Here is a 26498-nt window from a genome sequence, read left to right as displayed (position 1 = left end):
ACAACCGTGAAGGTAGAAAATGAGTTATCGAATGATACAGAAATAAAGAGGGGTGTGAGACAAGGTTGCGTTCTCTCACCCTTATTGTTTAATATGTATTCAGAAGACATAATCCAGGCAGCTCTATCAGATGAAATAGCTGGCATTAAAGTGAATGGGCTAAACATTAACAATGTTAGGTTTGTTGATGACACTGCACTACTAGCTGGAAACCTCAAAGATCTACAATTACTTCTTGACAAAGTCGCAGAAAAAAGTGAAGAATTTGGCTTGACTCTTAACGTAAGCAAGACTAAGTTCATGGTGATATCTAAAACACACCAACAAGAAAATCTTACAATCAATAGGGAAAGAGTCGATCAAGTACGTAAATTTAAATATCTCGGAACAATTGTAAATGAGGAGATTGAAAGCTCAGAAGAAATTAAATCGAGAATAGGACAGGCCAGAAGTATCTTTAATAAGATGAAAAATGCATTCTGTTCGAGAGACATTTGTTTAAACACAAAAATGAGGTTGCTAAGATGCTATGTATTCTCAAAATTATTATACGGAATGGAAGCGTGGACATTGAAAAAGAAGGACATGAACAGTTTAGAAGCTTTTGAAATGTGGGCATATAGAAGAATACTTAGAATTAGTTGGGTGTCGAGGATTACTAATCAAGATGTCCTAAGAAGAATGGGAAAGGAAAAAGAATTAATTAAAATTATTAAAGTAAGGAAGCTACAATATTTAGGCCATGTTATTAGGGGAGTAAATTACAAAATATTGCAAATAATACTAGAAGGGAAAATTTGTGGGAAGAGAACGAGGGGTAGAAGACGGACATCCTGGATTGACAATTTAAAAAATTGGTACAACTGTTCAACGTCAGAACTCCTTAGATCAGCCAAATCGAGATCAGAAATTGCCATGATGACAGCCAACCTTCTTAGAGGAGACGGCACATGAAGAAGATTTGTGCTATCTCTCAAAATTTTTACACTATTGAGCAGATGACTTACGAGTTCTAAACTACCATTATTTTCATGACAGTTGGATCCCTCTGATTCTGGGGTCTGAGTGACCTCCTCTTGCTTTTTAACCTTCCCAAATCTCTCCCTCTCTATTCCCCAAGGAAGGGTCTATTAGTTCGAAAAGCTAAGTACTGCATCACCTTTACATGTGTCTATCTGCAGTTCTATATCTTTTGCCTCTTGAAGTTAAGTACTCCCAAGCAGTTCTATTTCAAATTAATTAGTTTCTTTCCTGATAAAGACAGTGACAGGTACTGTCAAAACCTTAGATTCTAAACAGATTTAATGTGGCAAGTTCATTGACATCTTACGTAACATATCTCTCATGAAATAATGGAAAGTCCAGGATGCAATAATAACAATATGGAAATAATAGATGGCTACTCACCACACAGAGGAGGCATTGAGTCACAGACTGGTTCAATAAAAAAGATTGCTAGAAATATTTTACCTGTTGGACAAAGTCCTTCTTCAGAAGGAGAAAACTTAGACACATTCACACAAGCACAAATCACACACATGACCACTGTCTCTGGGTGCTAAGGCTGGACTGCGACTGTGTCTGACATAAGTAGCAATCTACATGGGGCCTCACCACTATCCTCCCCACCCCTCCCATGGCGGTATTCCACCACTCACCAAACCTACACAATACCTTGTCTGTTCCAACTCCACCTATGACCTCAGTTCCTTGCCTCATGGCCCACAACCCTGCAAAAGACCTATACACAAGACCTCTACCATACACATCCTCCCACTACCAGCTACTCCAGCCCTGTCATCTTACACCATTCAAGGCAGAACCACCTCTGAAAGCACTGATGTGATCTACCAACATAAACCTACACCCATTGTGTTGCATTCTATATTGGCATGACAACTAACAAGCTGCCAGTCTGCATAAATGGCTACCACCTAACTGTGGAAAAGTGGTGGCTGGACCACCCAGCTACTGAATATGCCACCCAACATGATATGCTTCCTTCTAATGACTGCCTAACAGCCTGTGCCATCTGGATTCCTCTTACGAACAACAGCTTTTCTGAACTGTGCAAGTGGGAACTTACCTTCCAACATATCCTTTATTCCAGTACCCTTGACCTTAAACTTCACTAGTCCCTGCCTATATCCTTCTCTGCTCATACTCCAGTACTACACATGCTTCGTATCCTGCCAATACATCTACAAAGTCGTTTCCCCTTCTCTAATTTTCTCTTCTCTCCTCTCCTTTTCACCTCCCCCTCCACATTTCCTGCACTGCAGCACAGCCTTCCAATACTGCATGTAGCAGCCCTTTCTTGTCTCTACCATGTCCCTGCACACTCGTACAGGCAGCACTATCATCCTCCCCCATCCCTACCTAGCTATCACTACCTGTCACAGCCCTGTGCCTCTTCCATACCCCACTACCCACCCCAGCAAAACTGTTACTCACTGAGAAACAGACCTGACGTGTAAACGAGTTTTTGGTTTGCGAGAGATCGGCAGAAAATATATGGGAGATAATAATGCTCCTGTATGGTTATAATCACAGCCTTGGTTGAAAAACTGTGCGTGTATGTGTGTGTGCATGTCAGTTGTGTTTCTATGAATCTGTGTGAGTGTTCCAGCTCTGAAGCAGATTTTTTTTTTCCAAAAGCTGAAATACTTCTAGCATTCTTTCTCATTATGTCTGTCAGCAACTCAACAGCTCCTCTATGTGGTTAGTACCAATCTATCCTTTCCATATTGTTTTAAATCCATCATGAAAATCTTCATGGTTAAATTAGTATTGTAATCTGACTTCCGGTAAAAAATATGCTTATTACTTTGGCTATATTCCCCCAGAAGATTGTATGATAAGACAACATGGAGTAAACATAAGCAAAATAAACCAGTACTCTAATCCTAATATTCAAGTCAACACAACAAGAAAATTCCAGGTTGGAATATCAACAATATAAGGGAAAGGATAGACTGCTACTCACTGAAAAAGAATACACATTGAGCTGCAGACAGGCACAACAAAAACGATTGCTACACATTTAGCTTTCGGTCAAAGCCCTCTTCACAAAAGGAAACACACACACATTCATTCACACAAACAAGCATACCTCATGCTCACCTGACCACTATCTGCAGCAACTTGGATTGTTTTGGAGTGTGCATGTTGAAGTGGAACTCACCAAACCAGTTTCTGGTTTGTGAGAGATTGGCACAAAATGTATGAGAGATAATGCAAAAATAAGCTCCAGTATGGTTATAATCTCAGCCTTGGCTGAAAAACTGATTTACAGATTCCAGTCCACGAAAGTATGCTGTCTCAAAGAACAGGTCATCTCATGCTCATATGGGACTTGTTTTCATGGCACCATCAGTGTTTAATGAATGTATTTATGGACAAAACCCTAGAATAATTTCAGTAGGTATGTATGGTTTGGTGGTGATATATACTGAAAAAATTCTCTAAGGTTTCCAGCAGTTTAAAGTACACAAGCTTTCGACTGAGAACTCCTCAGCCATTGTCCAGTGGCCACTGTCATGTGGTTGCTGCTGTCATCCTTCTACAGTGGTGACACCAGCTGTGACTTTGCTGGTGCTGAGTCCAGTGCCAGATAAATTAATGTTTTGGTTGCAAGAGTGGTGTGTTCACATCAACATTCAGAAGGCCAGGCCCCAAGCTGGGCTTAACTGCAGACAGCTGTCTTTAATTGGGGTTTTTTCAGAAAATTTTATCTCAGTCAATTCTTTTATGATGCTGTCATGGAAACTATTTGTCTGTTTAAAAATAGATATTTTGTGAAATGCAACTAAGTGTCTGTTTTCCAGGCCATGCTCTGCTACTGCTGACTTTTCCCGATACCATAGGTGCATGTTGTATATGTGACTGTTCCATAGTGCACACAATCTGTCCAACATAAAACTGTCAACACCCACATGGTTTTCTATATATTCTTGGCATTCTGAGGCCTACATCACCTTTCATAGGCCTCATGAGCAGTCAAATTTTTCTTGGAGGCCTTATGATTGCATTGGCTATATGCTTCTTTAGAAGATAGGAAATATGTTCTGGTACTTAGCTTCAGAATGGCAAAAAATGCAGTCTTCTTCATGTCCTACTTGAGCTGTTCTGGTTACAAGTCATTGGTAAAATAACTTGCAGATTTTGTTGAGTTTTGTAGCTGTTTCCTTTGTAAATATTCTGTAAGTGGCTCACTTCTTTCAACAGGTACCAAGATTTGCAGAGTAGAACATTTCTCTACTGGGTAGCAGTAGCTGGTAGTGTGCAGATAGTGGACTGTGTGGGTACATTTTCAGTAAACACTGTGACTGAGACACTGATTTGCTTTTAGGTGGACAAGTATCAATGAATGACAAGACACTGACCATCTCTACCTCCTCTGTGAACTTGATATGGTTATTGATATTGTTGATGTGGTCCGAGAACTATTCCAACTTTTCATGTCCATGAGACCATACAATGAATGTGTCATTGACATAACGATAAAAGCAACTAGTCTTTGAAAGAGCTGTGTCAGGAAAATGTCCTCAAAGTACCCATAAATAGATTGGCTATAATAGGAGCTAATGGGCTTCCCATTGTGGCACTTTACATCTGGTTAAAACATTCTCCACCATACAAAAAGACAAAGAAATTCAGCTGGCTTTCACACCACATGAGGCAGAATGTAAAACAAAAAAATGCACTGTTGTCAACAAAACAGCCAGAAACACCAACATGAGTGCCATGTCGGCAGTTAAGAAAGGACTTGCCACAGGGTATTCTCTTCACTTACATAATATGTGGTGCGGAACAAGCAGTTCGCAAGATTCCCAGTGAAACTGCAGAAGCAGTTCCTCAAGAAATGAGCTGCATTCTTCCGAAACGCAGCTGACAATGCTGAATGTAAAAAATCACTGAGCATAATGGCCTTCATGAGCTCTGTGAGACAGCTCTCACTGCAGTCCTGACAACTGATGAGGGCAATGAAGCCATCACAGTGAAACAAGCCTATGGTGGAGGAGATAACCAAAAATTATCATGGGACCCAATAATGAAGAACACATTGGGGCATTTCAAACAGTCTTCACTGAAGTTACTGTTATTAAAAGTCTCCATGCTCAGACACCATGACCAGATATGTTTTACGGCCTTCCAAAAATTCACAAGGACACAGCTCTATTTTGCTTTGTGATTGCCACTAGGTTGCCAACTTACGAACTCACAAAACCTCTGGCAAGCCTCCTTACTATACATTTTTGTTGCGGAATAAAGAATATGACTGACTTCACCAGTGAATTATATGCCTGCACCCTGAAGAAGATATGATGGCCAGTAATCTCATTATTCATGCATGCTCCCATCAAAGACTATATGGATCTGCTCTCCCAGTTGTTTGACTAAACTTGTGGATTTATTTAAGCACATTCTGTTGTCATCATAGTTTTTTTTATGTTTCAGAATATTTTAACCATACAGACAGTATCTCAATAAGTCCATCAGCCTGAGTTATAGTCAACCCGTTTATGGAATACTTTGAGGACACTGACCTGGACAAGGCTCCTTCAAAGACTAATTTATTTTATTGTTATGTTGATGACATATTTTGTCTGGCGTGATGGACATGCAGAGCTCAAAGAGTTCTTGGACCATGTCAACAATATCCATGACCACATTAAGTTTGTAATGGAGGAAGAGACAGACAGTGTCTTGCTATTCCTTGACATCATTATCTGCTGGAAAGCAGATCAGTGTCTCAACCACAGTTCAACAAAGACCCACCCATATGGACTGATATCTGCACACTACCAGCTACCACCATCCAGCACAGAAACTTTCTATTCTGAGGACCTTACTACATTGAACGGAAGCTGTTTCAGATGTTGGAAACTGGTTAAAAAGACTCAGTAACTTACAGAAGTTAAGGAAATGGCTACAACAATAAACAGATTTCACCAGCTATTTCACCAAAGACCATGTCCCTGAGATGTGGACAAAAAGAAGCTTGCATTTTTACCATTCCATAGCTCAGCAGCAGGAAAGATTTCCCAGCTACTAAATAGGCATAATCTAGATTCAGTCTACATGTTTCCAGGAAAAATCGGACTACTTGTGTGGCCCATCAAAGATGATGTAGCCCTCAGAATGAAAAGTGTCATGTGGAATATAATACATGTTTCTGCCTATTGTATGCAGAGAAATCAGCGATACCCGAATATGCTCTTAAAAACAGACACCAAATTGCATTTGGTAAAACATATATTATTAAATGGACAAATAGTTGCTAGGACAGCATCATAAAAGAAGAGATCAACACAAAAATTTCTGACAATGGACTTGCTAAACATGCCTGTCTGCAGTTAAGCATGGCTTGAGATCCAGCCATCGCAAAGCTGGAGTGGGGATGTTGGTCTTGTGATGAAAACATTACCTTATATTGTATTGAACTAGGTACCAGTGATGTTACAGGTAGCAGTGTTATATAAGGATGGAAGCAACATCCAGACAACAGTCGCCACTTCAAAAAGGCTGAGGAGTACTCAGCTGCAAGCTTCTGGATATAAAACCATGAAATGAAGCTAGAATCCTGAGAGGATTCTATCAGTTTGATGAGGATTTCTATAAGGATTCTTTTCATTCAGTTTTTCTGAGGTTTTTAGAGCTCTATTTATAATTTCCACTTCACTTTTAGTGAAGTTCTGAACATGCACAATATGAAATAAACAATATTATCTCTTTAATATATTTTTAAAAGAAAATATATTCCACATATAATTTACATATTTTGCTTTATACTCTGGAATACTTAATTACAGCCTTGTCAACTGTCCAGAAATCTCATGACAGATTTAAGTTATTAAATGCTTACCCATAACAGTCACCTCAAAACTTCTCTCATTTTGACCAACTTTGTTAGTTGCAATGCATGTATATGTTCCTCCATCATGAGGTTTAGCATTATTAATCAGCAGAAACTGCTTGTTCTTTGAAAGCACTGCACTTGGTACTGTGCTTGGTGTAATTGGATGCCCATTCTTTTGCCATGAAATCTGCAACAGAATGAAACATGGACTGCTTAAACATTCATGAGATAATGTGCTAACAAAGGAATAAATGGATGAGAGTACATTTATACATGTTATAACTGTTATGACTTCATATGCATGGTAGGAAATTTAAAATTTGAAGAGGAGTTACACAATGAAACTTCATGTAACTAAAACAGTTCTTGGTAGCCCACAAAGTTTTCAGATTCTTTAATTGTGAAAATGAAACAGGTGTATCATTAATAAAACATATCTGAAGCACTTTCATTTTGCTTATGTTTGCTGTTTGTACATAGTGCAGACAAACCTCAAGCATAGACTGAAGAATTTAACAGTGAAGTCCATCGTTAATATTTAAGCATCTTCAAACCATTTTTTACTAAAAATGTTCTTATGAATTGATGGAATTCACAGTGGATGAAAACTCTTCAAGCCACTTTAGCTGTTATGTAGTCTTTTATTGGGAAAACTGCTGGTTTCACACCATTACTGGGGCATCTTCAGGTGATACAATGATCAGCCCTCAAAGAATTGGGAAGCTATGTTCCATAGATCAGTTGCAAATTGAAAATGTTGATACATTATGGGTCGTCGTCAATTGCAAAATTCACACTGAGCACCAGTAGGTGAATGTCAGACTGAACCCATGGAGTAATAAGACCATAAGAAAATGTGAAAATAGTGACCGATTGTTATGCCAATGCTATGGAGTGGTAATTGGTGGTGTCTTTCTAGAAGCTCATATTGGCAAACATGCATCCTGAGTTTGATACCATGAATCAAGTGATTCAGGATGTTTGCTAATATGAGCTTCAAGTACAACACCACCAAGGTGCTCGACAGTCCTGCAAACCAATATTTAAAGCACTGAATATACTACCTCTACCATCTATGTTTATTGTTGACACACTAATGTACATAAAAAAGTATATGATTGGAAATGATGATAATACTTTTAAAAAACAAAGATATACATGATTATAATACTCGAATGAAATATAACTTGCATGTACCCTCAGCCAGTACCAGTTTGTATCAGAAAGGTACATGCTATCTGGGTATTAAACTTTATAATAGACTATCAAATAGTATAAAATGCTTACAAAATATTTGTGCTTTTGAAAGATCTGTCAGAGAATATCTACAGTACCACTGTTTCTACTCAGTAAAGGAATACTTGGACCAGAATAACTGTTAAGAACTAAAGCTACTGTAATTTGTAACATTGTATCATTGTAAGAACTACAACTATTGAAACTGGTAGCATGTCGAAAAATGATTATTTAAATATGTATCATTTTGAACTTAGTAATTAGTCCAATATCATCATGTACACTGTACTACATATGATCACAGGACTCAATAAATAAATAAAAAAAAAAAAAATTACCAGTCCATAGCAATGGCATAATAAACAGTCGCCTTTTTCACATTTACTTAGGGACTTATCACCCAAGTGTTCAGTTTGACATTTACCTACTGGTGTTTAATGAATGTTTTGCTATTGACAACAGCTTACAATGGCTCAACATTTTTTATTTGCAACTGAACTAAGGGGCATCGCAGCTTCCCAATTGTGTGAGGGCTAATCATTGCATCACCTAAGTATGCACCTGTAATGATGTGAAACCACTTGTGTTCCCAATAAAAAGACTACATAACAACTAAAGAGGCTTGAAGCGACCTCTTTTACTGTGAATACCATCAATCCATAACAACTTTTGTTAGTAAAAATGGATTGAAGGTTCTCAGATATTAACAATGTACATTTTTTAGCTATTGCTGCCCTATGTACAAAACAGCATGTATTAACAGAGAAGGGGTGAAAGTAAGCATGATAATAACACTAAGGTAAAGTACCATCAATACATTGAAAAGGAAATTGTATAAATTAACAATTTTATCACAGAATCAGTTGGCACATTTTTGTATTTAGGTAAGTTGAAGATAATGACTGGTTGGATTGCAAAAGAAATGAAGAAAAGAGTAAAAATTGTCAGTAGTGATTTTGGTAAACTAAAAAGAGTTTTCAAAATTAAGCTTCTGATGTAATTATCAATTTTTATTTATGACAATTTGTGCAAATTAACAATAAAGCCATGGAGCCAGTTGACAAGTTTTGATATTCATGGCAAAAACTGGGTGATTAGGAAAATATGTAAACATACGAGAAGCCTGGAGTTCTTACGATAAACTAAATACAGTTTTATAAACTAAGCTACAAATTTTAAATTACAACATTGAGACATGGATTTTTTATGTAAAACTCATTCAAAACTTGGTAGTACATCAATGAGCAGCAGAGAGATCCATTTTGGAGAGACAGCAAAACAAATTACTAAACTGAGGTGACATAGGATACCTCCTAATATTGTGTCAGACCTCTTTTTGCATGGCATAGTGCAGAATCTCAGCACGGCATGGACTCAACAAGTTGTTGGAAGTCCCCTTCAAAAGTGTTGCTGGTGAAGGATTTTGTGCATGAACTGACCTCTCATTTATGTCCTTATAAATGTTTGATGGGATTCATGATGGTCGGTCATTCATTCAAACTGTCCACTATGTTATTCAAACCAATTGTGAACCATTGTGGCCCGGCACAATGTCATTCATAAACAGGCAATGCTGTGCTGTTAGCAAAGGCACCCGCATGGATTGTCTGCTGCCATAGCCCATTAATGTCAAATTTCACCACACTGTCCAAATGGATACATTCATTGTAAATGAAAATGGTCTCAGCTGGTTCAGTTGCACCAGAGGACCAAATCTGTTTCATGTAAACACAGCTCCAACTACCATTCCATGTTTAAAGTCTGTTAATTTCTGCTGTGCTGCCATAATCACATCGGGAACGTTTTCATATAAATTACCTGAGTACAACTCACAGCTCCAGCAGTACTCTGACCTTTTATACCTTGTGTACATGATACTATCGCCATCTGTGTATGAGCATATAACTATCTCATGACTTTTGTCACCTCAGTCTAGATCAGAGAGCAGACTGGAGACAAAGACATAATTATACCTGAAAATTAAATTGAAGTGAGCAGAACCTGTCCTCATACAGAAAGATGAAAGATGGACAAAGAAATTTCTTTGTTACTTTCCAAGCAATGGGGAAAGACTGAGATAAAGACACAATACAACATGTGTGTTAACCCTTTCCAATCCAATTTTCCTACTCACTGCATACTCCCCAATTTTTATGAAGACAAGGATCTACATGATTACAGGTCATTATGCTACTATTTTAAGAAAATAAAATGCAATATGATGCCAACTGACAACTGTATTTTCTTTTATACTAGTTTCTGAAACTAAATATGGTGTTTTTGTTTATGGCTGTTTATAAGTTTTTCTGTATGGAACTTCTTACAATATTCTCCCAGGAGAAACCCACATTCCTCTTGCATGTTTCACAGAAGAAAATTGGTTCTCTTTTTTCTTCTTGTGCTGGCTGCAAATCATGCAATCCTTGTTTAATTGTCTCAAAAGTGTCACTAACCTCTTGTCAGGGAAACAAAAACAGATGATTCAAATTGGATGGAAAGTTCTTCCTAGAATGCATAACTGTAGATGTTAGATCAAATTTCATTTTGTGCAATTCCTGATCAAGTTGAGGATTTGTGTAGAACATACCAGTAAAGTTGTGATAGCCTGAACCACTTGCTCAAGTTAGCAATCCCTGTGCCAAATGAACCACTATTCAGCTTGCAAAAGGTAAATCAGAATCAATTACACTTCCTGTAGTTTTCTTTCCAAATTATGGAATGTGAAAAAAAACATAACTATTTCCAGATTCAAACAGACAGAAAATTCATAAACCCCACTTTGTAGGCATCTTTGGATTGTAGCACATGAATTGAACTATTCCTTTGAATCCTACTGTGCCCTCATCAACAGCCAAATTTCTTTTTGGTACATAAAGTTCTTTGCATTTACTGTTAATGTCCTCACTAATGTTTCTGCCTTCAAATTTAAGACCATGTCTAATACTACACCAAGAAAAGCTTTCACATCCTTTGATGACACATCCCTCCAAGAGTGCCATATTGAGTTTTTGTAAGTGGAGTGACTTTCTGTATCTTTTTGTAGCATTCACAATTTCACTAATCAGATTGTCAGTGAAGAAGAGTTGGAAATATTCAATTTCAGGTTTTGATTGAATGCTATGAGAAATGGTGAGACCTTGTGTGTGACAGAAAAAGAAAACTTCATGAGATCATCATCACCATCATGATGAACCTTCCAGCTATTTGCTACAGGTTGTATCTCTTCATCACTTTCAATTCCATAAACAGATTCTAATTCACTAGAACATATACCATTGCACACGGTGGAAGTTTGTTCCTGATCAGTTTCAACAGTAAATTCTCCTTCGTCCTCAATGTCTTCGAGGAGCCACCTGGCAATATAATCACTTAAACATTTTTTACTGGCCATTGCCCTACTAGAAGCAAGTGAATACAACATGCTTTGAGTTGCCACACCTTTGTACGAAATGCTTTTATGTGCCTAGCGAATTACAACTATGGGACAGATGGTAAGCAAAATAATGGAAATGTGTCAGACATTGTCCAACCTAAGAGCCATAGCAGAAAATTGTAATGTTGGACATAGTCTGACAATGGATCTGAAAATCACAAATTTTTGTCAAAATTTAAGGTGTTCCCATGACTGTTGTTGTTTAGTACAAGTGGAGCTTGTGTCAACAATTGTGTTCTTTGTAATAACTCTATACTCCCTGGGAGCTACAAATACTTCACTGCAAAAAGTGATGAACCATGGGACAGACTGGCCAGTGGTAGAAGCTTAGGTCTCAGTTCCACGTATACCAGAACTGATCTGTTTTAAAATAAGTGCCATGCAGCACAAGAAACACACCGTCAACCTGATTGTGTGCACTACAATAGTCACAGTAATGGCAGAAGTCTGATACAGAATTTGTTAATCTATAACAAGCCCTACTGAAGAATTTAGTACTCTAAAAAGGTCTGTGTATAGGTATGGAAAAAATTAAGCTCAATTTGGAAAGAATCTGTCTGTTGTGACTGACAAACTAGAAAATTATCAAGGCAAAATAACTTGTGTATATTTGGTGTAGCAGCAAAGGAAATGGAAGACACAGAAACCTGCTAATACAGGTTGCAAGTGTATGTATGGAAGCAAGTGCAGTGGATAGTTTCAGGAGCAAGTGGGTTGGACAATGAGTATCAGCAATACAAAGCCTTGGCTAATAACTGTAAAATTAATCTGATGTTAAAAGAAGGTTGAGATTACAGCCAGAGGAAAAAATTGCAAAGGCAGAGATTTGACACACAAATGCAAGAATGTCATACCCAATTTTGACCTTCAGAATGTGTGGAGGCAGGATGGTGGAATATTCAGCAAGACTGCAGGTTGAAGAAGACTGTTGCAAATATGTCAAGACTGAATAATATAAAATCAAGATCTTTGCCTTGGTCTACTAGCAAAAAAACTATAATATTCTTTCTTGTGCCTTCTACTGCTGGTCTTCCCACATTACTCTAAACTTGAGTTGTTAACAAATTTTATTTATTTTTAACAATAATTTCATCTATGTCAGAAAGTAAAGCAATTTTGTGACATATTACAAGTTCCTAATCAGGGTGAATTATTTAGTTTCACTTGAGTGCTTTGGTAATTAGGTTTTTGACTCTCTGCATATTAATCTAATTTATTAGACACAGTTCCTGCATTTTCATCAGGGTCTACAGTAGAATTGTGCAGCACGTGATGATAGTCCATTTATCTGCATAGTTTAGTTTTCCATGGTCTTTAGTATGGACAGGGATTGCGATTATTGTGTGCAGATGCGAGCCGAGTTGGTGACATTTTTCTCTCTGCTTCAGGATGTGATGGCTTTGGCTGCACAGCTTGAGGCTGCAGTGGATGGGCACCACTGATATGGGCCAGCTGTGCGGATCCAACAGATGTCCAGCATGTCTGAGTCATCCGATCGGCCCTCACCAGTAGCCAGCCCAGTTACTGCTCGCACTGAGCTTGAACCCTCACCTGTGGTCGAGTGGGAGATCAACCAGTGCATAGCAGGTGGTGAAAGAGTTCCCTGGCAGCAGCATGTAAGTCCTCCCTGGTTTGTCTGACAAACAGGTTCAAAGTGCTGTCTGTGGCTGACACTGTCACTGAGCCAGATGCTGTTGCCTGTCCTATTTCAGAGGAAACCTCTCAGCCTGCAAAATCTGGACAATCACAGAGGGTGGGATTATTGATAGTTGTGAGCTTCTATGTTATGTACATTATGAGGGCCCTTAGGGACATGGCTGCCAAGAAGGGAAAGAAAACCAATGTGCACTCCACGTGCATACCGGGTGAAGTTATTCCTGATGTGGAACAGTTCCTCCCAGATGCCAACTGCAGGTGGTTACTCATGTTGGCACCAATGATGTGTGTCACTTTGGATCAGAAGAGATTCTCTCTGGTTTCGAGCAGCTAACAGAAGTGGCAAAGGCTGCCAGTCTTGCTTGCAAGATGAAAGCAGAGATGACTATTTGCAGCATAGTCGACAGGACTGTCTGCGGACCTCTGGTACAAAGCCCAGTGGAGGGTCTGACTCAGAGGCTCAGACAGTTCTGCAACCATGCACTGAATGCTGGCTAAAGACAGAGATAAGCTCAGCTGGAATTTTTGTGAAGAACCTAATGGTGTTCCGAAAGGATAGGCTAAAGACAGTAGGCTTGACTTCCAGAAGGCGTTCGATACAGTTCTGCACTGTCGTCTGATAAACAAAGTAAGAGCCTACAGAATATCAGACCAGCTGTGTGGCTGGATTGAAGAGTTTTTAGCAAACAGAACACAGCATGTTGTTCTCAATGGAGAGACGTCTACAGACGTTAAAGTGACCTCTGGCATGCCACAGGGGAGAGTTGTAGGACCATTGCTTTTCACAATATATATAAATGACCTAGTAGATAGTGTTGTAAGTTCCATGTGGCTTTTCGTGGATGATGCTGAAGTATACAAAGAAGTTGCAGCATTAGAAAATTGCAGCAAAATGCAGGAAGATGTGCAGCGGCTAGGCACTTGGTGCAGGGAGTGGCAACTGACCCTTAACATAGACAAATGTAATGTATTGCGAATACATAGAAAGAAGGATCCTTTATTGTATGATTATATGATAGCAGAACAAACATTGGTAGAGCAGTTACTTCTGTAAAATATCTGGCAGTACATGTAAGGAACGATTTGAAGTGGAATGATCATATAAAATTAATTGTTGGTAAGGCGGGTGCCAGGTTGAGATTCATTGGGAGAGTCCTTAGAAAGTGTAGTCCATCAACAAAGGAGGTGGCTTACAAAACACTTGTCTGATTTATACTTGAGTATTGCTAATCAGTGTGGGATCCATACCAGGTCGGGTTGACAGAAGAGATAGAGAAGATCCAAAGAAGAGTGGTGCATTTCATCATAGGGTTATTTGGTAAGTGTGATAGCATTACGGAGATGTTTAGCAAACCCAAGTGGCAGACTCTGCAAGAGAGGCACTCTGCATCATGGTGTAGCTTGCTGTCCAGGTTTCAAGAAGGTGCATTTCTGGATGAGGTATTGAATATATTGCTTCCCCCTACTTATACCTCTCAAGGAGATAATGAATGTAAAATTAGAGAGATTTGAGCACATATGGAGGCTTTCCGGCAGTTGTTCTTCCCGTGAACCATATGCGACTGGAACAGGAAAGGGAGGTAATGCAGTGGCACATAAAGTGCCCTCCACCACACACCGTTGGGTGGCTTGCGGAGTATAAATGTAGATGTAGATGTAGGCAGTGGCATGTATGTTGCTGTTAGAAGTAGTTTACCTTGTTTCGAAATTGAAGTTGATAGTTCCGTTGAGTTAGTATGGGCAGAAGTCAATGTTGGCAACCGGAATAAAATAATAATTGGATCCTTTTACCGACCTCCCAATTCAGATGATACAGTTGCTGAAAGGTTCAAAGTAAACTTGAGTTTGTTTTCAAACATGTAGCTGACTCATACAATTATAGTTGGTGGTGACTTTAATTTACCCTTGATATGTTAGCTGAAATACATGTTTCACTCCGGAGGTATGCATAAAACATCATCCAAAATTTTGCTAAATGCATTCTCTGAAAATTATTTCCAGCAGTTAGTTCATAAGCCCATGCAAATAGAAAATGGTTGTGAAAACCCACTTGACCTCTTAGCAACAAATAATCCTGAGTTAATAATGAGCATCAAAATGGATAACAAGGATTAGTGAACACAGGGTTGTCACAGCGAGACTGAATATTGTAACCCCCAAATCCTCCAAAACTAAACAAAAAATATACCTATTCAAAAAAGATGATAAAAATTTATTTGATGCCTTCCTGAGAGACAATCATCACTCCTTCCAAATTAATAATATAAGTGCAGACCAGATGTGGCTTGAATTCAAAGAAACAGTACTGGCAGCAATTGAGAGATTTATACCAAATAAATTAACAAATGACGGAGCTGATCCTCCCTGGTACACAAAACGGGTCAGAACACTGTTGCAGAAACAATGAAAAAAAAAAAAAAAAAACCAGATGCAAAATCCCCAAGATTGGTGAGTTTTTACAAAAGCTCGAAATTTAGCACAGACTTCAATGTGAGATGCTTATTATAAGAGTTTCCAAAACAAAACTTTGTCTCGAAACACAGCAGATAATCCAAAGAGATTCTGGTGGTATATGAGGTATGTTAGCGGCAAGAAACAATCAATGCCTTCTCTGCATGATAGCAATGGAGATACTATCAAAGACAGTACTGCCAAAGCAGAGTTATGAAACACAGCTTTCTGAAATGCCTTCACAAAAGAAGATGAAGTAAATATTCCAGAATTCGAATGAAGAACAGCTGCCAACATGAGTAACGTTGAAGTAAATATCCTCAGAGTAGTGTAGCAACTTAAATCAATTAATAAAAACAAGTCTTCTGGTCCAGACTGCATACGAAGTAGGTTCCTTTCGATGTATACTGATGCATTAGCTCCATATTGAACAATCATATACAATCATTCACTCGAGGAAAGATCTGTGTCAAAGACTGGAAAGTTACACAGGCCACACCAATATTTAAGGAAGGTAGTAAGAGTAGTCCACTTAATTACAGGCCCATATCATTAACGTCAATATGCAGCAGGATTCTGGAACATATATCGTGTTCAAACATTATGAATAACATTGAAGAAAACAGTCTATTGACACTCAGTCAACATGGATTTGGAAAACATCATTCTTGTGAAACACAACTAGCCCTTTATTCACATGAAGTGTTGAGTGCTATTGACAAGTGATTTCAGATCGTTTCCATACTTCTCGATTTCTGGAAGGCTTTTGACACTGTACCACAGAAGCAGCTTTTCGTGAAATTGCATGGTTATGGAATATCATCTCAGTTATGTGTCTGGATTTGTGACTTCCTATCAGAGACGTCACAGTTTGTAGTAATTGATGGAAAGTCATCGAGTAAAACAGAAGTGATTTTTGGTGTTCACCAAGATAGTGTTATAGGCCTTTTGCTGTTCCTCATCTATGTAAATGGACTGGGAGACAATCTGAGCAGCTATCTTAGGTTGTTTGCAGATGATTCTGTAATTTATCAACTAATAAAGTAATCAGAAGAGCAAATCAAATTGAAAAAAGATTTAGAAAATATATCTGAATAGCGCGAAAATTAGCAGTTGATCCTAAATAATGAAAAGTGTGAGGTCATCCACATGAGTGCTGAGGAATTCAATACACTTCAGTTACACAATAAATCAGTCAAATCTAAAGGCTGTAAATTCAAGTAAATAACTAGGAATTAGAATTACAAACAACTTCAATTGGAAGGAACACGTAGAAAACTGCCCTTTCCTGGCAGAACACGTAGTAGATGCAACAGATCTACTAAGAAGACTGCCTACACTCTGCTTGTCCATTCTCTTTTAGAATACTGCTGCATGGTGTGGGATCCTTAGCAGATAGGACTGACAGAGTACATTGAAAGAGTACAAAGAAGGGCAGCACATTTTGTATTATTGCGAAATATGGGAGAAAGTGGCACTGAAATGATACAGGATTTGGGCTGGACATCATTAAAAGAAAGGCGTTTTCATTGCAATGGAATCTTCTCACAAAATTCGAATCACCAACTTTCTACTTCAAATGTGAAAATATTTTGTTGACACTGACCTACATAGGGAGGAATGATCACCACGATAAAATTAGGGAAATAAGAGCTCGTATGGAAAGATATAGGTGTTTGTTCTTTCTGCGTGCTATACAAGATTGGAATAATAGAAAATTGTGAAGGTGGTTTGATGAACCCTCTGCCAGGCAGAGTATCGATGTAGATGTAGATGTAGATGTAGATGTAGATCTGAAGCTATATTCACATTTTATGATTTATCCTCACTGAGAATGATGTACTTGATTTCCTTTTTTTGGGACTCCTCCAGTCCTATGACAAAAATAATCCAATATTTTTATATTATATTCAATAGGTATCAGTAAAGAATTGTAATGGATGCCTTCTTGAGTTCAAACTACATGGTATCGAATTCAGCACTACTGTTACTGCGTTAGTGCCACTATCACATTAGTGTCACTATCTGTCACATTAGTGCCACTATTACTCCATTTTCACACAACTGCTGGTTGTAGGATTCATTTGATAGCTACAGCAGAGATTTTTGGGCTCCAAAATAGTCACAATATGTTTAGTATATCTGAACACGCAGTAATGCTAATGGCCCTAGAAAAATTTACTTGAATGATTAAAAGATTTTCCCCTATACAAAATAACTTAAGAAGCTGATTAAGAAGCACTTATAAATTGTTCGAGTAGGTCATGGGTGTCACATCGGATAATGCAGATATGCTGTTTGTGATTTATCATGCATAATAACTACTTCAATGGTTCATGGACATTGAATCAGATAATGTTATCACTGACTTTTTTCACAGAAACCATTGAAAGTGTGAACAAGGCATATGTACTCCATTCAGCTTAAAATGTCATATTGTTTTAATTTAGCCTTGTTAGAGTATTTTCCAATTTCTCATAATCACTTTATCAAAAATATATGGTCTGATATTCTATATATGAAAAACAACTTTTGTTACACTTCTCATATGTTCTTAATGGCACAGGCGTATGCAAGAGGGCTCAGAATTGAATAGAGGCCAACTTACAGCAATATTCTGGCACAACATTGCACCACAGCACCTGCTGTTTACCACCACATACCTCTCAGCCAGTGCCTGGCTACTTACCAAAACCAGGGACACTTCAGCACATAGAATATGTGACACTTGCAGCAGCAACACCACAACAGACTCATTTTGTGTGTATAAACATTGGCCATCCATCCAGTCAGGTCACTGAATTGTGAGTTACTGATTTGGTGCCTGCCATAGTGTCAGTTTCCACAGTGAAGTAGCTCTGCCCCTGTCATCTTGATAGGACCATCTTCCAGGAGTTCCGTCTGCCGCTCGATGGGCTGAGGATCGAACTGAGACCTTCCCAGTCACTGAGCTACTAGAGTGCACTGCCAGCATCAGTGATTCCCAGTGACACCTCATACGTGGCAGCCTGTGTCGTCTGCCACATGAGCCCAACTTCATTCAACTGCCAGCTGGGGATGTTAACTACCCAAGGTCACGTAACACCTGGATTGCGTTGAGAATAGCAGCTGCTGGTGACCTAGTACAACCCTTTGCCACTAGGTCTGTGTGTCAAGGCCCATCATCTAGAGCCACCAGATGTGGGCTCCAGCTTATCATATGAAGTATTGGATAATATGGGGATTGTACTGCCCTTGAAAAGCTTCTGAGTGACCCTAACCCACCATCCTCCACCAGAGCACAAAAACACACTCAAAATTTTTACAAAGATATCCATGGAATTTAAGCTTCCATTATCACATTCATTTGAGTAATTATTCATAGTTATGGTACAATTCTTCTCTTTCTCTTAGTCTGTGCTAGCCATGTTTAATCTTTGGATCCATTACTTTGTGAAACTTACTTATCTTAGGCTTGCCTTTTCCCAGTAGCGGCTAGTGGGTATACATTCTGGTTGTTCACAAATTTTTAGATTCAGATAAATATGAGAGTAAGAAATTAAGAGCATCTGCTGTATAACATTTATGCTTATCAATATATTTATACAACTGCAGTGACTGCCAGTAATAATAATAATAATATGCATAACTTTTCTAAGAAAAGGAAAATTGTTTTTGTGGAATTTTGTTGTGTTGTACATAATTAAGTACAGTTTAAGGGGAGAACAAAATAATGTTTAAGCTTTCGTTACTCTCCATTTCACATTTAGTGTAAGTGGGAGTTTACATGCACTTATATATATTTTTTGGACAAAGGCACAAGATCTGTATCACATGTATGTGCTGAGAATCAGACATTCTTATGTTGCACCCACACAACAACTTACGCTTATTATACACTTCTTTATTAAGTTTTTGCTTTTAGTCATACCTATTTGGTTTCATCATGTTAACAGTCAACAGGTCTGATCTGGGAGGCCCTAGTTCCCTTGCAGATAACTTTTCATAGTAATTTTCTTTTCTGTTAGCACTTAAAACAGATTCAACAGAGTTCATATTGACACTACACACGAAAGTTGATTCTTGCATAGGAAACAAGCAACTCCAATCACAAACTGCCATTTGTGGAATTGATTAAATTCAAGTAGTACTGTCTACTAATACGGTCACTTGACTAGAATACAAATGAGGCACTGAGAACCATGAGGACCAACATCAAACTGCCTTCAAGTCCATATCTAAATGAATACCAGAGAAACCAGTCAGACAGATTTTCGTAAATGTTCATATATACAGTGTGAATAAACCTGACCCATCATAAGATCGACATATGTCAGAAGCGTGAATAAATGGCAGTTTCGCAATTGATGAGGATGTGTTTTATTGCTCTCAGTGCCTCAAATAGATTAATGCATGATAAACTTAAATATATGGCATCTCATTCACAATCCCACAAAATAGGTTTTTCTGTCAGTATAACTATAACACATACTGAAGTACAGTCTACTATTACTATATAGTGAGTGAATTGGCATGTCGAAGGAGTGTGCTACTGCCAAGTGAGGTTTATGCCAACCAAACAGGGATAATACACACATCAAAAAAAGTTTTGCATCACCCCGGTTACCAGAACTCCTGAAGATAGACGTTGACTGTGGATATTGTATCACAGAAACAGTACCTTTGACTGTTCAGAGATGTCACTAAACCCACCCAGAGATGTAAACAACCATGCATGAGCAGTGACTATTAGACAGTAGGGGTCTGACAGCCGATCAGTTCCCGCCATTCCACCAGGAAAGAGGTACGCGACTCATGTCGTCTGTAGTTCAACCATGCCTAGACGGTCAATACTGGCATTTGAACATGTCCATATTGTTACTCTGTGCCAGGAAGCGCTCTCAACAAGGGACGTGTCCAGGTGTCTCAGAGTGAACAAAAGCAATGTTGTTTGGACGTGGAGGAGATACAGAGACAGGAACTGTCGATGACATGCATCGCTCAGGCCACTCAAGGGCTACTACTGCAGTGGATGACCACTACCTATGGATTATGGCTCGGAGGAATCCTGACAGCAACGCAACCATGTTGAATAATGCTTTTTCGCAGTCACAGGGCGTCATGTTACAACTCAAACCATGCACAATAGGCTGCTTGATGCGCGACTTCACTCACAAAGTCCATGGTGAGGTCCGTCTTTGCAACAACAACAACATGCAGTGCGGTGCAGATGGGCCCAACCACATGCCAAATGGACCACTCAGGATTGGCATCATGTTCTCTTCACTGATGAGTGGCACATATGCCTTCAACCAGACAATTATCCGAGATGAGTTTGGAGGACGAGGAGGAGATTACTGTTTAACGTCCTGTCGACAACGAGGTCATTAGAGACAGAGCACAAGCTCGGATTAGGGAAGGATGGGGAAGGAAATCAGCCATGCCCTTTCTAAGGAACCATCCCGGTATTTGCCTGAAGCGATTTAGGGAAATCACGGAAAACCTGAATCAGGATGGCCGGACACGGGATTGAACCGTAGACCTCCCGAATGCGAGTCCAGTGTGCTAACCACTGTGCCACCTCACTCGGTGGATGATGAGTTTGGAGGCAACCCAGTCAGGTTTCATGCCTTAGACACACTGTCCAGCGAGTGCAGCAAGGTGGAGATTCACTGATGTTTTGGGGCAGCATTATGTTGGGCCCATGTATGCCACCGGTGGTCACGGAAGACGCCGTAACGGCTGTGCGATATGTGAATGCCATCTTCTGACCGATAGTGCAACCATATCGGCAGCATATTGGTGAGGCATTTGTCTTCATGGACAACAATTCGAACCCCCATCATGCACATCTTGTGGATGACTTCCTTCAGGATAACGACATCGCTTGACTAGAGCGGCCAGCATGTTCTCCTGACATGAACCCTATTGAACACGCCTGTGACAGATTGAAAAGGGCAGTTTATGGATGATGTGGCCCATCAACCACTCTGAGTGATCTATGCCAAATCGCTGTTCAGGAGTGGAACAATCTGGACCAACAGTGCCTTGATAAACTTGTGGATAGTATGCCATGATGAGTACAGGCATGCATCAGTGCACAAGGACATGCTACTAGATGTTAGAGGTACCAGTGTGTACAGCAATCTGGACCACCACCTCTGAAGGTCTCAATGTATGGCAGTACAACGTGCAATGTGTGGTATTCATGAGCAATAAAAGGGTGAAAATGGTGTTTATGTTGATCGCTATTCCAGTTTTCGGTAAAGGTTCCAGAACTCTCAGAACCGAGGTGATGTAAAACTTTTTTTGATGTGTGCAATTTACTGGCAAATACTAGCTGTGCATACCATGAACAGTGCAACACTGTGCTACCACCTAGTGGCATTGATGTAAACTTGCGGTTTACTGGCAAATACTAGCTGTGCATACCATGAACAGTGCACATTATTGTCAAATCCCTATGGATTTGACGCATAAGGCAATTACATCACACCAGTTGCACATGTGCAAAAGCTCCTTAAAACGTGCACAACTGAAGGTGTGCTTTTGACCCTGATACCAGGTTTCATGAAGTCTAGAGGAGTAGCAATGTAGCATAGTGCAGTAGATTTAATGGTATGTATTTCAGATTACTACATCTATATTAAGTTTTACAGTGTTCAAAGAAAAATAATTAACAAATCCACAAGTTGTCAAAAGTTAGGGTGTTCACATGCTCTTGCGCTCATACACAACAGCCACCATTGCCTTTTCCTTTATGGGGGAGGCTTGTAGTTTGTTTTAATAACTGTAATGTCTATGTTTATCACTTCTGGATATAGACTCTTATGTGTAAAAAAACTGTCTATTGATGAAAAGAAGCAATGATTCTGTCTATTCTGTTACAATTGCACTATTGTTCAATAATTTTCAGCTGCACAATCTCTCAAACATATTTAAAGTCATTGGTTCACTCCAGTACTAGTAAAATATGCTCTTGTGTGGCCTGGTGCACCTAAAGACTGAGTAAGTAAGACAAAAAATAAAAAAAATATGGCATTCTATTAAATAACTGCAATATGAAAAATAAAATATTCATCTTTAAATGACATTTTAGGGCGTACACTCAATTAATGTTTCATTTCTATACAGTACACATTTATCCACTTGTGAGGCCAACAACTCAAATCTGCAGCTGACCATCGAGATTGAGGCTTTCCATGAGTTTCCTACATAATTTAAGGCAAATTCCAGAAAGGTTCCTCTGAGAGGGCATGACTGATTTCCTTCCCCATTCTTAACCAACCTAAGCATGTGTTCTGTATCTAATGACCTCACAGTTGATGTGATTTTAAACCCTAATCTTCCTTTCTTAAGATAAATTTAGGTACAACAGCAGATGTCTGATTCACAGTCAATAAAATAAATTGCTTTAATCACCACTGAAAGACTGAAATGGTTATTTGGTTCAGAATTCACAAAGGATGAAATCAGAGATAATTAATTGTGATGTTTCTAGTGTGATATCCTTCATCCTCTAGTACATACGAATAATGGAAACCTCAAATAGGGACAGACTTTGATAGGGAGGTGCAAGTATCCTCCCTATAGAGTGTAACCCAAAGTAAAATTTGTCAATGAGCTGTAAACTACATTATAAAGTTATGTTGAAGTGTGATTAGGAAAGCTGTTGAAATCAATTAACAAATTTCCTAATTGGCTCCATATCCATTCTGGAGATGATGTCATTCTGTGTAACACCAGACAAATTTCCATATGTACTTCTGATATAGACCAATCTGAAGACAGAAAAACAAATATTTTCAGTTTTAAGAGAGTATTACATACCTGTGGCCTCGGATGACCTGTTACGGGGCACTCGAGTTTGATGTCTGAGGAAGCAACAACAGTGTATTGCATCTGTTGCACTTGGTTTTCTGAAGCTGGGAACTGTGGTTTCCTCAGTATGTCTACAGTAAATGTCGCTGTTGTGCGGCCGACAATATTATATGCTAAACAAGAGTAAGTTCCTCTGTCTGACAGAGCTACCTCTTGAAGTTCCAAGGATCGTCCTAAATCACGCAGTGAGTAGTGATCTTCATCTGAGAAGTCAATTATGTGGCCATCCTGCAAAAATAATCCAAATAATAAGTGAAACAGCTGTCTCTCTCTCTCTCTCTCTCTCTCTCTCTCTTTCTCTACTCTTTATTACAAGTGGATTTGTAATGTCACATGTTGTTAATACCTTACATACTTGGTGTCTCTTCTAAGTGTCATCGGGCAGATTTTTTTCTGGTGTTTTGTTAGATATTTGCAATTTTGTTTTTGAAATAAGCAAATGGAATGAGACTAAACAAATACCCTCATCATGTTTCATGTTATGGGCAGAGTCAGTGGAAAATGTTAGTTTGTTTCTTGTTGTACATAAATTGTTGTTTAAACCTGAGTTTTAAATAATCATTACATAAAGCAGTCCCAAATTAGTCTAGTGTGATGATCCATTTTACAATGCTGTTGTTCCACACACGCACACACACACACACACACACACACACACACACACACACACACACACACAATCAAAATTACACAAAAGTCCAATGATTGCAACACACATCATAAAAATACTACACTGATATCACTATGAAATATTTTATATGGGTTACCAGCAACCCCAGCAAACAGACAGTGATTGACATAGACATTAAGATTACAGTCATCAAGATCAGGTCATGTCCTCAATACAGGATTTACAAAGTCTACAATGAATCATGTTCAAGAGCACACAATAGCTATGAGATAGAATTCAGATACTACTTTTTCATTGTATTTGTGGACCATAGAACAATCTCTTCATGGATGAATGACGCTGTCTTCAAAATATGTAATAACTCATGTTGAGATTTATGATCTTACAATGGCAGTCACAGTTTTATGAATATCATCTCAGTTATGAATAATAACACTTTTTACTCTCTTGTAACCAAATTATAAGTGAAATCATACTTGTTACAAAGATCACTGATGATGATTTCAAATAAAGTGACAAATTTTCTAAAATAAAAACTTATTAAAGTTACAAAAGTCACAATGACCAAGATTTTATTTGTGTATGCTAATCGTGTATGAGAAAAACCACTCAAAATTGTTTGTTGATGTTAGTGAAAATGATGCATGTTACAGGATTAGATTCACAGGATGAACCATGAATCTAACACTGGTTTGTGACAATAGCTCACCTCAGATGGAAAAATCAATTTATTTATTTATTTATTTTTTTGATTTGAGCTTATACAGTGAAGAAAGTTATTCAGTATTTCATCAGAGGTTAAGTACTGAAAGACATCTGCTCTCAGGACTTGGTGACCACATTTGAGAACCTGCCACAGCCCGAACATGCTGAAGCTGGATGGGACCAGTTTGTTTTGTGAGAATGCTTACCCCCATCCTCACTCCTACTGCTAAAGAACCCTAAAGTATGAAAGATTATGTGCCAAACTCATGCTGTTATAAAGAAAAATTTCTGTGATAAATGGAAGCAGCCTCTATGTGGATGCATGGGAATGCTACTTAATACATTAATTTTTATTTCTTATATTATTTTGAATTTTTTGTTAGTAGCATCAAAAACAGTAGCCTATTATATTTCAAGACAGAGCTAATGGCCAGTACTTACTTTCAGGTGGTGAAGTGTTTAGTACTGTCACCGGAGACATACAAAAATAAAAGTGATGACACTGTCCTAGCTTTCTCAACTATTAGTTCTTTCCTCTGGGAAGAGAGAGGCATTGGTTTGGGAAGATTAAAAATTAAGAAGAGGTCACTTAAACCCCAAGATCAGAGGGATCCACCCTCAGTAACAACAAGCGCAGCAATGATAAAGAGAGATGCAGCTGAGATGGTTTATGTCACACAAGAAGGCTATGAATGTAAAAGTGCACACTAAAATGTAACTAGACCTTGGAACTCGTGGAGTCACACACACATTATCACTATGAATAATTCACAACTAATTTGCATGGAAACATCTTGTGAGTTTCTTGTCTGGATAGTAAAGTTATACTGTGTGTTTTGAGGTAATCCTAAATGCCCTAATAATTGCAAAAGGGGCACCCTGGACTTTTTTATTTTCCTCATCTACTTCTCTATGCCATCCTGCTATTAAGCCACACTAAAATGATCATGGTTAACTGAAATGCTAAACCTCTGCAAAGACAGACAAATAGACTTGAATGCAAGATGGAGGTTGTATTGGGGCTAGACCAGATTCAAGGGATTAAGGGAAATATGTTTCCCCAGTGAGAGACCCTCACGATACGTGACGGTGCTCTCATCTGTTTTAAGGGAATCATATTACTTCACTGAGATTCAGCAACATTTTCAACATTCTGTTGCTGTGTTCATATCTACTCAGACAGACATTAATTCACAAATTGCACGGTTCAATCCCGCGTCCGGCCATCCTGATTTAGGTTTTCCGTGATTTCCCTAAATCGCTCCAGGCAAATGCCGGGATGGTTCCTTTCAAAGGGCACGGCCGATTTCCTTCCCCGTCCTTCCCTCATCCGATGAGACCGATGACCCCGATGTCTGGTCTCCTTCCCCGAAACAACCAACCACAAATTGCAAGCTCACTCATCTGCTGCACAATGGATTCTTTACTTGGCAGTTGAAAACCAGTAGCCAGGTTAACAGAAATGTCACCAAAGGTGGAAGCAAGAAGCTCTAGAGAGGTGGAGTAGATGGAAGCAGGCAAGGTATACTTCTGCAAGAAGATACAACTGAGCACTGCTGACACAGCAGGAATTGCTCCCAGGTGTCGCAGTGGGACAAGTTATCACATATCTAACTCTGATGACTTCTACCAAGCCTGTAAGTTAAGTATGGCAACTTGGCTTA

At 38.8% G+C, this 26498-nt stretch overlaps 1 protein-coding gene across 1 annotated transcript in view; it reads right to left on the bottom strand.

Annotated features, from left to right (window-relative positions):
* LOC124555753 (hemicentin-1-like) overlaps positions 1–26498 on the bottom strand; it is an 817128-nt gene that overhangs the window by 324681 nt on the left and 465949 nt on the right. The window contains exons 31-32 of the mRNA XM_047129776.1: positions 23448–23726; positions 6869–7049 (exon numbers count right to left, since the gene is read on the bottom strand). Coding sequence (XP_046985732.1) covers positions 6869–7049; positions 23448–23726 — 460 coding nt within the window. The remainder of the gene's footprint in view (positions 1–6868; positions 7050–23447; positions 23727–26498) is intronic.

The sequence above is a fragment of the Schistocerca americana genome, chromosome X (assembly GCF_021461395.2).
Source record: "Schistocerca americana isolate TAMUIC-IGC-003095 chromosome X, iqSchAmer2.1, whole genome shotgun sequence".
NCBI classification, from domain to species: domain Eukaryota; kingdom Metazoa; phylum Arthropoda; class Insecta; order Orthoptera; family Acrididae; genus Schistocerca; species Schistocerca americana.
This window is presented reverse-complemented; position numbering and strand designations above follow the sequence as displayed.